General features: G+C 42.9%; 1 protein-coding gene across 1 annotated transcript in view; it reads left to right on the forward strand.

The window, feature by feature from the left end:
• The window catches only part of nrn1la (neuritin 1-like a), a 72,572-nt gene extending 57,976 nt beyond the window's left edge, over positions 1–14,596 (forward strand). The window contains exon 3 of the mRNA XM_088299090.1: positions 13,507–14,596. Within this exon, the coding sequence (XP_088155216.1) occupies positions 13,507–13,795 (289 nt within the window). The 3' untranslated portion in view covers positions 13,796–14,596. The remainder of the gene's footprint in view (positions 1–13,506) is intronic.
• Positions 14,597–15,715: the final 1,119 nt, after the last annotated feature.

The raw sequence follows: 15,715 nt of genomic DNA on the forward strand, positions 1-15,715 counted from the left end.
GACAATAGTAAAAAGTACCAAATAAAATTGAGAATTGAATTATTAACCATGAAACAATGACTCCATAATGAGAATTCACACCCTCTCGAAGATGCTGACTCAAATAATTTAATGGATAAAACATTCTGTGCGACGTGTGCTTTTAGCAGGGGCCGCTTTGTGAGCGTCAATGTCAGACAGCGAACTTCACAAGGCGTACCTTGGTGAAAAGTTGGACTTTGAAAACAAGCAAAACGCCCGCACACGACCTGAGTGAGGATATACAGTGCACAAAGTGGATGGATGGATGGATGGATGGACAGTGAGTAAAGCGACTCCACACATGAGTGTAATTTTTGGATGAATAGTGACGCCGTACTGCTTTGAGTGGACTTGGTGAAAAAAAAAAAAAAAAAAAAAGTAATTCAACGTAACGGATTAAAATTTAAAATATAACAACTTACTAACAATTAACCTTACAAAAATCTAATCGCATTGTATTGTATTTGCGCATCTTGGTAAATTATTAAAGAAAACAGACAAGACATGTTATAAAGTGCACGTAAGTTACTCATTTCCTGATTTTCTTTTAAGTCAGCCATGGAAAGGTGAATTGTTTTGTGATTTCCTCGTAGATGTGGGCTGAAGTAGAGAAGTCCACATACATTTTGGGGCTAGTTGGTCCCGTTATTTTCTAAATTATTAGCGATGTATTTACAAATGATGTTGAAGTGGCAAGTTGTGATCGGTCCCTCCCGTGACTCCCACGAAAAAAACAAAGGGAGGAGAGGGGGCGCGTTTTTTGGATGTGGTTTTCAAATCGTTTTTTTTTTTAGTCACTGATGTCAACATAAATTTTGGTGACTATAGATCGCAATTTTCGGCCAGGAGACATTTAGTTTCCTTCATTACTCCTTTAGACTGTCATGGCGCGTCAGAGTATGGCAAGTGAGGAGGGACATATTATATTACCTAAACCTAAACCTAGCCTTCTCTAATTTTCAGGGTCTCGGTTTTTGTAAAAGTAAAATCCATCACTACTGTACTGTATGGATTGTAATTGTGTCCAAACCATAAACACTAGTGTGAAAAACATGTCGTACGGTAGTTGATACCATATGACTGAATATTTTGAGGCACAGGACGGTAACCTATTACTGGTCCGCCCTCCGTTCACAACCTGGGCATTCGTGTTTTGTTGTTGTTGTTTACTTTTTTTTTACTATGTTTTACTATATGTTGTCTTGTTCTTGATTTGGTTGTAAATCTATTCAACTTTTTATCATATTCTGGTTTTTGGAATAGAGACTCCCAATTTTACAGACCCACACAGCAGTTTTGATTGGTGCTTCATTTTCACTGAAAAATACAAATGAGCTGTTATTTCCTGCAAAGCTCATACATTCCTCATGGGAAAAAAATCACCAGGACAAACACTAAAAATACATTAATACTAAGACTACATTAATACAATATACACAATAAAGCACATTAATACTTTTAAAAATATATAATCCAATACATGTAATGTATGTTGCATAAATTCATCCATCCATCCATTCATCATCTGTACCGCTTCTCCTCACCAGGGTCATGGGGGGTGCTGGAGCCTATCCCAGCTATCTTCGGGCAGTAGCCGGGGGACACCCTGAACAGGTTGCCAGCCAATCACAGGGCACACAGAGACGAACAAGCATCCACTCTCACACTCATACCTAGGGTCAATTTAGAGTGTTCAATCGACCTGCCATGCATGTTTTTGGAATGTGGGAGGAAACCGGAGTACCCTGAGGAAACCCACGCAGGTACGGGGAGAACATGCAAACTCCACACAGGAAGGCCGGAGCTGGGATCGAACCCACGACCGCTGCTGTCTCTCACTGTGAGGCCATCGTGAGGCCACCGTGCCGCCCGTTGCATAAATCCAACTGTATAGTCTCACAGGTTAATATTGTACACGTGTGGCCAGCATGGAAGTCAGGCAACTGGATTGATTGAAACTATCAGTGATTGGCATTGAAATCCAAATATTTAATAGTTTTATAGTACAGTTGTCGCGGGTTCCTTTTTGACCTCCTCCAAAACAAATGGCGTAGCCAGAATATGTGCAACAGTGATGTTTATTGTGCAGCCCTTCCAAAGTGCAACACAGTGAAAAGTCCCCAAAAAGTCCAAAAACCCAGAAAAAGTGACAATATAGTAATTTACAAAAATAAGGGTGTCCATCTATATATTTACAAAACCACTGAATGGAGTTCAACCACAACTACCATGTCAGCTACGTTGCAAAATGCGTCACTGTCTCGCTCACCAGTACTACCTTCACTGCAGCACCTCTCATTCCCTCTCTTTCCAAACAACTCACTCTATATATGATTTGCCCCTCCCCTTGGGCATCAGCTGACATAATTGTCTCGCAAAACAAACATATTTAAGAAACGCGGAAGCTCCCCCGCTGTTTGGTCTTCCTCTATGTCGTGTTATGTCGTGTCTGTTGTCTGCCGCGTCTTATGAATGGTGAGTGTTAAATTGAAAGTGCACGCGTGTGTGTGTCCATGTATGCTTCCATTCATAATAAAACTACCAAGTGTGCACCCTCGGTCGCTCTATTAAAACTGTGACTGACGTGGTATTGATGTGGTGCCAGGTGGGTGCGTATGTATTTAACGGGATGGAATTGAATGCATCAGTATGGGAATGTGCGGTGCATGCGTGTGCGCAATTGCGTCCCCGGGACCATGCTGTACTGTCCTTATTGACAAAGCTGCTCCGTCACATCATCCCCCTCCTCCCGGAGATTGACGATGTGCGACAATCATGACAGGTAGTCTGCCACCACATTTGTTTTGCCCGCCTGATGCCGGATTGTAAACTTGAAGGGTTGCAGTGAAAGATACCACCTGGTAAGGCGACTGTTGTTGTCTCCCATGCTGTTGATCCATGTGAGGGCTCTGTGGTCAGTTTCCAGGTCAAACTCACGTCCAATCAGATAGTAGCGCAAGCTCTCCAAGGCCCACTTTATGGCCAAACCCTCTTTCTCCACGGTGGAATACCTGGTTTCCCGTGGCTGAAGTTTGCGGCTCAGGTAGAGGATCGGATGTTCTTGTCCTGGTTCCCCTTGGGCCAAAACAGCACCAAGGCCGATAGCAGATGCATCCACCTGCACTAAAAATCTTTTCTCAAAATCAGGACTCTTGAGATCGAAGTTGGACACAGGTGCTTTTTCAGCTTGTTGAAGGCTGTTTCACAGTCCTCAGACCATTCGACAGGATTCTTTTTGTCCTTACATGTTAGGTTGGTGAGGGGAGCGGCAATTGTTGCAAACTGTGGTATGAATCTCCTGTACCAGCCAACAAGTCCAAGGAAGGACCGAACTTCCTTCTTGGTTCGAGGTCGGGGACAGTTCTGGATAGCATCCACTTTATCCATTTGAGGACGCACCTCTCCTCGTCCCAACTGGTACCCCAAGTATCTTGTCTCCTCCCGGGCCCATTCACACTTTGAGGGATTCAGTGTTAATCCCGCCTCTTGGAGTTTCCCCAGCACCACAGACAAGTGTTGGAGATGTTCTTCCCAGGTTTTGCTGTAAATCACCACATCATCAAGGTACGCCGCACTGAACTTGTCACATCCTCGGAGCACGTTGTCCATCAGTCTTTGGAAGGTCGCGGGTGCTCCATGCAGTCCAAATGGCATGACCGTGAACTGGAACAGTCCAGCTGCCGTTTGAAACGCTGTGTAAGGACGACTTGACTCCTCCAGAGGAACTTGCCAGTATCCTTTGCACAGGTCGAGTGTGGTAATAAATTTAGCTGCACCAATCTTCTCGAGCAAATCCTCAATTCTGGGCATTGGATTAGCGTCGAACTGGGAGATCGCATTGAGCTTCCGGAAGTCAATGCAGATGCGGAGGGAACCATCTTTCTTGGGGATGAGAACCACCGGACTGCACCACTCCGACTTGGAAGGCTCAATGACTCCAAGCTTCAGCATTTCCTCTAGCTCCTTGGCCAGTCTCTCCACCAAGTGTTGTGGAACTCGGTAGGGGCGCTGACGAATTGGTTGTCCTTCTTTGAGACGAATGACGTGTTCTACCACCGTCGTCTTCCCTGGGCTGGCGGAGAAAAGAGAAGGCACCGTCTTGAAAATTAAGCACATCTCTGTGACTTGCTTGGGTTTCAGATGTGCCAGTGCAGGCGCATCTGTCGTCGTCGAGGACTCCAGCTCTGCCTCGTCATCATCATCATCATCGTCGTCGTCCTCCTCCACCTTCCGCGCGAGTAGGACCTCCTTTGGAGCCTGGTTTGAACGCTCCTTCCACTCTTTGAGGAGGTTCACATCGTAAGTCTGTTTATTTTTTTTCTTCTCCGGATGGAAAATCTCATAGGTCACTGGACCCATCTTCCGGGTGACCTTATATGGCCCCTGCCACTTTACTAAAAGCTTGTTGTTGCATGTGGGGAGAAGCAGCAATACTTTTAAACTCCCGGTGGCGAGCTTGCTGGTCATACCAGGTCTACTGGCTTTTCTGGGCCTCCCGCTGGTTGACCTCTGCCTCCTCCTGGTACCTGGCCAGTCTCTCCCTCATTTTCAGCACAGATTTCCCCACCCCCCGATCACTTGACGTGGTGGAAGGTGCCTCCCAGGCCTTTCGGAGCAAGTCCAATGGCCCCTGAACCTCCCAACCATACAAGAGTTCAAAGGGAGAGAAACCTGTTGACGCCTGAGGAACTTCGCGATAGGGAAACAGCAAAAATGGTAGCCACCGGTCCCAGTCTTTTCCAGTATCATCCACAAATTTCTGGAGCATCTTCTTTAAGGTCTGATTGAACCTTTCCACTAGTCCATCAGTCTGTGGGTGGTATGGAGTGGTTTTGATGGCGGAGATGCCCAGTTGTTTGTTGAACAGTTGCATTAACCTTGAAGTGAAATTGATTCCCTGGTCTGTTAGAATCTCATCTGGTATGCCAACTCTGGAAAAGAGTTGCACCAAGGCACGTGATTGTGCGCAATGGAAATGCCTCTGGGAAACGTGTGGCGTAGTCACACACTACGAGGATGTATTCATGTCCACCACTGCTTTTTGTCAAAGGACCCACAATGTCCATAGCAATCCTGCGGAATGGAGTTGAGATTATAGGGAGCGGCTGCAAAAATGCTCGATCACACCTGCGGATAGAGCAGGTTTTTTGGCATGTGGCGCAATAATGTTGTATGTCTGTGTACATGGATGGCCAGTAAAAACGTGAACTGATACGCAAATATGTTTTATTGCGACCGAGGTGTCCTGACCATGGAAGTGTGTGTGCTAGGTGCATGATAAGTGACCTACAGCTAGTAGGGACAACAAGGCGTTTGTGATATATATCAGTAGCATACTAGACCCCATTCTCGATCCGAAACAGTACATTAGTATACACACTGATACAACTTTGGCACTTAGTATTTAAAAAGGCGGTGTGGATTTAAGCACCACAATATCCTTCTGATTACAGTATACCTACATGCTGAGGAAAGTAACTTTAAGAAGAAATCTCAGAACAGAGGTTTGGAAGACTTAGAGTGACAGGAGTAGGATGTTAGCAGCAGTAGAGCAGAACTCTCTTGGGGATTTAGTCTTGTTGGAAGCATCTGCTTGTCTATTAAATGTCCTCACAGTGATTCCGCTGTTTGCGCACCACCTGTGACTTCAAGTCAACTGACACACGCATATTGCAGGACTACATATACATACACACACACACATGCACGCACACACTCATGGATGGAAAAAATGCAAAATTCAACACCTTTTATCTCAACACCTCCATCTGCTACTCCTCCTATAACAAGGAGGCAACGGTCCTCCCTTAACCAGTTGCAAACAGCTGTGATGCTTAAGTCATGGACATATTCCAAATGTGTGTGCGTGTGTGCGTCTGTTAGTTCGAAGTAACCCGTGCATTGCGCTTGGGTGCGCATATAACAAGAAGCAAGTCCCCTAATATGCCATATCAGAGGTGGAACCTTTCCAAATATCACTTTTTATTATTACAGGCTGAACACTGCCTTCGGCGCACCTGCACAATCCAAATAATATTCAAGACAAAAGCTGTTCTGAAACAATTTTACTTTACAAAGATAAATTTGAAATTACTTGTTCATGGCCATTTTAATCTAATTCTATTAAATCTCTCCATGTTATGATGATTTTGACTTTTTAACATAATTTGATTCCCGAGGCTGGTGCTTGGTGTAAAAACGGGCACAACCTTTCGTGCCGGCGCAAGTCTAATCCAGTTTGGGGCCGTGTTGCGCCTCTCTGAGCGTTCTGGCGCACGTAGTTGCCTCACCCCGACAATTTGGTAACAGTAAGAAGCAGTGATGCAAAGAAAAAACAAAAAACAAGATAATTGGAACTTTGTCTTCATGTATCTTATAAAACGGTTTTGTCCATTAAAATAAATGGATAAATAAATAAATCAACTCCAAATGTCTAATATGGCCATTTAGGATTTAACAACACTATTTACATTTTACAAGAAACATTTCTATTTTAAATGTAGTACACTATATGAAAAAACATTTTGAGCTGAATGTTTTCTTAAAATTATTTAATGATCAAAAGTTTTTTCAAAAATAAATGGACAGTTTTATTTCACTTCCTTTTTATTTATCTTTTTCATTATAAAGATGACCTCAAAGTGAAATTTAAGGCACACTTTAAACATGGAGCAAGTAGTATAAGTCCACAATATTGAAAAGATGTAAAACATAAAAGTAAGCCAAGGAACAGCTTTTGAACTACTTTGAACTAAAATGCTCCCATACATACAATTTACGTAATCCATCAGGGTTTTCGACTTCCTCTGTTGCTATGATAGTGAATGTATGTGGACCAATCAAAGGTTGGCACATGACCCTTGGTCCACCACAACACCCAGCATGGCACAATCTGCCATTTACCAAATTCCCAAACACGCTCCAGGTTGTGCCTCACCTACAAACTGAGGGCATCTGGGCTAGGCTCAAGCACCCGCGACCCTTGTAAGGAAAAGCGGCTTGGATAATGGATGGATGAAAACACACAGAAATAACAAAAAAATTCACATGATAAGTAACATTTTTGCATAGTGTTGTATTTTTCTCACTAAAAATTTTTTTTTTTTTTCTAATTTCTCTACAATTGAGGCCTTCTCCAAACCAAGCACAAACAGCATTCTCATGGAAGGCATTGTCATCTTCGTTTTGCAACAGTAATATGATTGGATTTATAGTACATAATTACAGAATCGCTTGTAATTTTCACTTATTTGGCATACTGAAGACTAACAGAACAGAAAACAGTTTATTTATAAGTTTATGCTCTAACTTCGCGAATTGAAGCTTAGTTTGAGAACCGAAGCAACATTTTTTTTTAAACATGATAAAATTCTTCATAAATTGTTGCACCATTACGCCAAATGATGAAGTGTAGTTCAATGCCTTTCAAAACGGTAATATGTGACTTCTGAAAACAATTGGTTGCAGTGGATTTTTTTGAAGGTATAACAATTAAAGGGGTTAAAAATGTTTGCACAACCATGTGTCATTTATTCACTTGACTGTTATGCACCACTTTGTGTTGGATAAGGGCATGAAATCAAGATAAAATACATTTGTTTGTTTTTGTAATCGGACAAAATGTGTCAAAGATCAACAATTATGAAAAAAGAATGAGTTATTTTGCAAGTGACTGTAGTTTGGAGTGTAAATTAAAAAGTTCTTAGGACTTAAAAGTAGAACTGTTGTTTTGCTCCCATGTGTGATTTGGTGTGCAAAGAATGTCTGACTGTTTATGTACCAGCTTTTATTTAACACTCACGATCTACTCCACCTTAGTTGACACCAGTCAGTAAAGTAAATGCTTAATTATGCTGTTGACTTCTTAATTTGTTCTTTATTTGTGTTGTACCAAATGAACAACACCACTCTGTCATGTTAATGATCTTAAAATTAGATTTTTATTGGAGCTAATCTCCATGGAATGTATTTAAATGTCTTTAGGTTTTGAGTGTTTTGTGTCATTTTTTTTGTTTACATCAGAACCATCTGCTTCAGTTTTCCTGAGCAACTACTCCCTATCTCCATCGCTCAATCTCCATCTCTCTCTCTCTCTCTCTCTCACTCTCTCTCTCTCTCTCTCTCATCATCATCATCATCGGCCAGTCATCCAACTGGGAAAAGATAGCTAACACAGGACGCATTAACAGCCATTTGTAGTCAGACAGGCTGAGCTCTCAAGATATCGCTTGAAGGTCATTTGAATAAAAACTAAAACTGAAATAAGATGACAATAGTTTGCTTTGATAGATTTTCCACTCTGTTCTTTTTATTTTTTTTTTAAACCATAATACACGTCCAAATTGTTGCTTTTCATGAGATTGTACACTGTGGGACCTTGGAGTTAATCTATCGCCACAGTCAGAGTGTTGATTGCAAAGCAACACATCAGCGCAAATTAAATTCTATAACCACTTTGCTTGTGTCAGTCAAGCAATTTGTTTTGCATGCCACAAGTGCATACGAGCAGGCAAGTCCTGTTCTAAAACAGTGTAGTGAGAATGTGAAGTATAGCCCATTCAGCCTGGTACACTCTTAGAAGTAAAGATGCTGGCTCCAACCATATAAGGTTCTTCGGCTTGTCCTCAGAGGACAACTTTATTGTCCCTGTTAGAGCCCTTTATAAACGGTTTCACTTGAAACCCTTCCAGATGGTTCTATCTAGAAACCAACATAAAGGGTTATGCACAGGATTGGTAAAGGTTCCACACAGAAGCTGTATCAGGGTTTGGACAAAGAACCCTTTCACTCTATAAAGTTTTGATTTAGAACACACACCGCGAGTGCCACTGAGAACCATTTTATATTTCAAGTGTTTCGTCTAGAACACGTATAGGAACCTTTGAGTAAGGGTTTCACTAAAAACCTTGTCTTCTAATCGTTATATATGACATTGTATTATACAGATCAGGCAAAATGATGGAATATTGTATAGTGTGTTCGTCCATAATTGCTGACATTGAGAAAACATCCATCCATTATCTGCTGCGTATCCAGGGCGGGTCAGGGAGGTCAGAAGCTTCAGAAGGGAAGCCCAGACTTCCCTCTCTCACCATTTTTGTCCATCGCAAATGAAATTTTTAACGACACAAAAGAGCACAAAGGAAGCATGAATGTAACAGACTATTTGCCCCAATTTTTGCGTTGGGTGGAGGCCAACTTTGCGCAGGTACATTCATCTCCTCCTTCCACAAACTAATATCAGTTGGTAAAACAAAGTAAAATTTGTGGTGAAAAAGACAGAGTTGTCCAGAAAGGTTCTGAGTCACACTTGCTGAAATAAGATTGTAGATTCAAATTACCTTGATTCTTTGATGTTTGTGATCTTCCATCGCGATACCAGCACTGAACTCACACAGGGAAGCCTTTTCCCTGTTCCAACACGCTAAATAGCCTTTGCCGTGGTCAACTGGCCAACAAACCTCTACAATGTCCCCCGTTTTCCATCCACACACAGGGAAAAATAAAAAGGAATTGTGTTGCTGTGTTGTGTTGTTGTGCATGGGAGTTCGCCCAACCAGTCTACATGTGTTTTGTGGATTTGGAGAAGGCGTTCGACCGTGTCCCACGGGGAGTTCTGTGGAGCGTGCTTCGGGAGTACGGGGTACTGAGCCCCTTGATACGGGCAGTTGGGTCCCTGTACCACCGATGTCAGAGTTTGGTCCGCATTGCCGGCAGTAAGTCGGATTCATTTCCAGTGAGGGTTGGACTCCGCCAAGGCTGCCCTTTGTCACAGATTCTGTTCATAATTTTTATGGACAGAATTTCTAGGCGCAGTCGGGGCGATGAGGGGATCCGGTTTGGTGACCTCAGTATTTCATCTCTGCTTTTCGCAGATGATGTGGTACTGTTGGATTCCTCAGGCCGTGATCTCCAACTCTCACTGGAGCGGTTCGCAGCCGAGTGTGAAGCGGTTGGGATGAAGATCAGCACCTCCAAATCTGAGACCATGGTTCTCAGTCGGAAAAGGGTGGAGTGCCCTCTCCAGGTCGGGGAGGAGATCCTGCCCCAAGTGGAGGAGTTTAAGTATCTTGGGGTCTTGTTTACGAGTGAGGGGAGGATGGAGCGAGAGATCGACAGGCGGATCGGTGCAGCCTCCGCTGTGATGCGGACGCTGTATCGGTCTGTCGTGGTGAAGAGGGAGCTGAGCCAAAAGGCGAAGCTCTCGATTTACCGGTCCATCTACGTTCCTACCCTCACCTATGGTCACGAGTTGTGGGTCGTGACCGAAAGAACAAGATCTCGGATACAAGCGGCCGAAATGAGTTTCCTCCGCAGGGTGTCTGGGCTCTCCCTAAGAGATAGGGTGAGAAGCTCGGCCATCCGGGAGGGACTCAGTGTCGAGCCGCTGCTCCTCCACGTAGAGAGGAGCCAGATGAGGTGGCTCGGGCATCTGTTTAGGATGCCTCCTGGACGCCTCCCTGGGGAGGTATTCCGGGCATGTCCCACCGGCAGGAGGCCCAGAGGACGACCCAGGGCACGCTGGAGAGACTATGTCTCCCGGCTGGCTTGGGAACGCCTGGGCATCCTCCGGCAGAGCTGGAAGATGTGGCTGGGGAGCGGGAAGTCTGGGCTTCCCTGCTGAAGCTGCTGCCCCCGCGACCCGACCCCGGATAAGCGGCGGATAATGGATGGATGGAATTGTGTTGCTGTTTTATGTATTTGCACTGGACTCTTAGATGGTGGGTTGTACATCATGGATTGGAATTGATCACAAAAAATATCTCTTCAGCAGACCAATTCACCTTTACTCAATCCCTTACAGTGTATCTCGTATTAAATGGGCTGACCTTTTCCGTCCGTGGCAAAGGAGTGTTTCCACACCAGGTTTGAAACTGATCAAACAAAGGGTAGCTTTGACTGGCTGGTTGTGAACTTAGTGAGGGAAGCCCACATTGCCAGGTTGGTTTCTATTTTATTTGTGACAAATAGACTCTCAGAGATGTGCCTACAAATGTTGTGAAGGAACTAATATGCTTAAGTGCGTGGACTTCCTTCCTGACGGAGGAAGTGGTCATCGACCATAGATGATGAGATGCACCGGCCAGTCGGGTTTAAGTTTTTGGCTGACTGGTTAATACAGTTGTCTGTCTTGAAGACCAGAGTTAAAAATAATTTTTAAAAATGCGTTTTTCAGTAACAAATGGCCTGGGGTAGAACTTCTGCTCCCTTTTGGAACATTACTTCTTGGAGTGTAGCTTGTGCTGACTATCAGCGATTCTTCATGAGATATAAACATTCTGTGATGAATTTATCAATAAACTCCTACGGAGTATTGATGCAGCCTGTTCTAATTTGGCCTCATTTCAGCTAACTTTGATTCATATGTGGGTATTGATTGTTACAGATACTTGGTTTGGTAACCAACTTTAACAAATATATATGCATCACACATTCTGAGTATGAAATCACAACATCAAACAAATCGACTCCCATATGTTTTTTGAGTCACTTCAGGATTGGCTGTTCTGCTCCCTGTACTAGGGATTCTAAAGTTGACGAAGGAGTTCCATTAGATCCCTAACCTTCACTAACATTGCAGTAATCATGATTTCAAAAAAGACAACAAAACACTGTGAGGCCAGGATTTTTAACTGCACTCACTCACATTGATTGGGTTGAGGACCCCGTTTTGTGTGTAATCAGCATTGATAAGTGATGCACCTGATCATGAGGTTGAGTGGGATCACACTGATCACAATCTACGCCAACGTTAAAAAACAAAAGAGGTGGTCAAATATGCATTTCACTCGCAGCCAACAAGCTTGTTGATTGTTAATAAAATATCAATACTCTCTTAGTGGTCATGTTCTGCAAAAAAACAGTCCATTGTACTTTAATTTCACTTACTTTTATCGCACAAAAGTAAGTGCACCCCCTCATATTTTTTTAAATATGTTATATCTTTTGATGGGACAACAGAAGAAATGACAGTTTGCTACATTGTTCAGTAATTAATGTACTGTAGATCTTGTAGAATTTTGCAAATGTACTGTCCCTTCTAAATAACTAAACACACAAAAGTCAATGCCTAAAATGTTGGCGACCAAAGTGAATACACGTGTGAGTAAAAATGTCCAATTAGACATTTTGTGACTCCAGTGCATGTCACTCATTAAAGTTACAAGCCCTCGGGTGTTTTGAATGTGACGTGATCGGTCTCACTCTCTCATCCAGGTGACTGAAAGTTCAGTATGGTGCCTCATTTTCACTTGTACTCACTTCTGTTGCCAGCTCTTTAGACATTAATGGGCGTGTGTCGAGTTATTTTGAGGGCACATACTGACAACCAAGACGAACACTGACTTCTATACATTGTAATGTGTCATTTCTGCAGTGTTATCCTGTGAAAAGATATAAGAAATGACTATTATCTAAAACATGTGTTCTATGTTTGAGATACTCTACATGAAAAGTAACGTTTGTGCACGTCCTCATTGGGAGTTCCACTACAGCTCCAATACTGCATTGCGTCTGTATTTTGAGATGAGATTAGAGAGACGTCATTTTTTTCGCGAGGGGAGTCAATCACCAAACCTGTTTTGAGCTGTGGGCACATCTTACTGCAGGGGTGCTCATTACGTCGATCGCGATCGACCGGTCGATCGCAAAGGTAGTATGCGCATGACATTAAAAAATAGACGTCAGCCTATCATTATCCGTCATGTGATTGATACAGGGCACCCAGTCAGATGACACCTGATTTTTTTTTTTGTGACACATAGCTCACCACGCATGCGCAAACAACAGTGCTAAGTGCAGCACAACTAACAAGCTAACGAGGTGGTTACCTCCAATTTTAAGTACTTGTTTTATTCTCTTGAACTCAAGGGGAGTATAAACATGAGTGGGGTGCGTTAATACGGAATGGGAGGAGGAGTTGTTTCTCACGATGACTTTTTCGAAGTGCATTTGCCTCATTTGCCAGTCGACCATCGCAATACCAAAGAAGGGAAATGTGGAGCGGCATTTTCGGACTGTTCATGGAAAATATGATACCGACTTTCCGCCGAAAAGCGAGCTGAGGAAGAAAAAGGTGTAGGAATTAAAAAGCCAGTTGTCAGGACAGCAGTCATTTTTCAGACAACTTACTTGAAAAGCGAAAGCCGCCACCGAGATTCGCTACATCTACATACATTGTACAAAAAATCCTCACTCTCTCTCGGGATGCTGTCCATTATCTCATTGTCACTGTTTTGCGGTGATGTCGGTCGTTAAACAGGAGGACCCAAGTAAGTAAGTAAGCAAGGCAAGAGTGCCAGATCCTTTCACTGAGAGCGAGTGGAAAATTAGTTGACAACATGACATGAGACGCAGGACAAAAGGACATACAGTAGCATGAAATGATACTAAAACTAACTAAAAATGCTAAAGTCAACAACGATGCCAACCATGACAGATGCTTTTCGATGCATGATGGTAATTCTGTCAAATGTCTTCCTTCAGGTCATGGGATGAGTTTCATGCCTGCGCCAACGTGGCGATGGCCGGCTGTCCAGAGGAAGCAGCGACCGTCTGGGAGTCTCTCCGCCAAGAATCCAAGAAGATGCAGTTTTCAGGGAACCTCTATGACATGTGTTCCAACCGCGACAGTCACACATTAACCACAGCGTCCTCGCGTGGCTCCCACATCCAAGGAGAGCTCAACCAAGAATCTCTAAGAGGGCGAGGCAGTCGTTTGGCAGCCGCGTACTACCTCATCATGCTTCTGTCTCCTCTGATGTTGCTGTTTTGAACAGAACTGTCTCAATACAATGGGACTTGTGTAAATAGAGTATGAACTGTGTGCATTTTCGCCTCCAACCTTTCTCACCGTCCGCCTTTTCCTAACACACCAGAAGCATGCTTTCTTTCTGAATTTCAATAGTCCTATTTCTTACAGATTTAAAATGACACTGGTGTGAGCTGCCACTGTGTAGTTGGAGATAAAAAAAAAAAAACAGCAGCCATACATCACCTGTCTTTATACGTTTATTTGCCTCTTAAAACTGGTCAAAAGGACAGAGCAATGACCCGCATCGAATGTCTGGTTCAAGTTCATCAAAAACAGCAGACAACAGGGCTGTTGGCTTTATGTTACAGGCTTTTACATGAACATCTAACTCCAAGGATTTTCACAGCCTGTAGAGTGTACAGCTCATCTTTACTCTAAGATGCATGTTTCAGTATCAAGTACAAAAAGCATGATAGGCTCCACCTTCATTCAACTTTTCCTTCTCGCTGGATCTAATACAGTTGAGGTGGAGATGAGTGTTCCTGCGCATTGTCACTGTTCTCCCGGGACTCCATGCTTGATAAGTCAGACCCATTTATGAGCCATCGCATGAAAGTACTGGATTGATCGCATCGGATCCCACTGGAATTTAAAGCTGTCCCACACATTTGATTTCTCTCAAAAATACATGCACTCAATGGATGTAATGATGTGCTACCAATTTGTTGTGACTAAAAGTGTTGGTTTAAAGCTAGAAATAATTTGTTATCTTTGTCTTGTCTTTTACTTTTGTCTGTAAATACAAATTCTCTTTAAACATGATTTTTCTTTTTCTTATTATTTATGGGGTTTAAAGGTCAACGGTGGTACATCCAACTGACTTGATTGCAGAAAGGGGGGGTTCAGGTCCCTCTCAGTGACAGCGTGTTTAAAACGTTCATTGATCCCAATAGGCAGTTTTTTTTTTTTTTTTTGGGTGGGGGGGGGTGTGGGGGGCAGACTACGTGCAAAAAAAACAAAAAAAAAACAGGCTGATATTCAAACTTCGAACTTCTGAATTGCCAGCCAAAAGTGCTAACCACTAGGTAACTGTGCTGCCAATGCATCAATTTAAAAAAAACAAAATCAATTGAAAATGTCATATTGTGAGCGTTAAAGAGAAATAATAATAATAATTACAAGATTTTTTGCTGATATGAAAGTGAAAATTGTGTAAAAAATAAAAATACTTGCTGTACAAAATGCAGTCAAAAGCTGGAATTAATCATTTCTCTTATACCTTGTAGGACCAGATTGCGAAGAACAGTAACACATACCTTGTTTAATTTTGCAACAAGGAAAATTAGCTGAAACAGCTATTGATCATTTTCTGAGATGACGCAGCAGTTTCCTGGATAACAGTTACAACATACTACAACTTTTAGTGCTCAAGTCACTGTGAAGTGAGAGTGTACTTGAACTGTTTTTTTTAATTGGTTCTTACCATCAGGTCTGGGATACCCCAGGGATCCTCCTTGGCATCCTGCACAGTAGCCTTACATTATGGGACCAATATGCGCTTCTGACAGCACTGCAGCCCGATCATAAGCCAAGTGTATTTCATGCTCCGGGAAGTGTAATTTGCGCCTGCAGGCCCGCTGAAATGTTTGTTATTCTAACTGGCTGTCGGGAACAGTTGCTTCTGTCTGGCTGAGGATCAGAGATATTGTCACATTACAGTCAGATGGGGGAGAAGAGATGAGTCCGCTTGGAAAACAAACACTTTTGTTCTCAGTTCAGATGCGCCAAACTGAATCTATTTGTCTAGCGTTGCGTGTTTAATGGAGAGTTCCTTTTTTTTTGCTTTTACCTAAAATAAATCAAAGCTGTCCGGGAATCTGTCTAAGCACGAAACAAACCCTCCAAGGCAAGAGAATAACTCTTTGCAAAAGGTGAACTGTT

Source organism: Idiotropiscis lumnitzeri, chromosome 6, assembly GCF_059441095.1.
Source record: "Idiotropiscis lumnitzeri isolate Australia: NSW breed Sydney's pygmy pipehorse chromosome 6, RoL_Ilum_1.0, whole genome shotgun sequence".
Taxonomy (NCBI): domain Eukaryota; kingdom Metazoa; phylum Chordata; class Actinopteri; order Syngnathiformes; family Syngnathidae; genus Idiotropiscis; species Idiotropiscis lumnitzeri.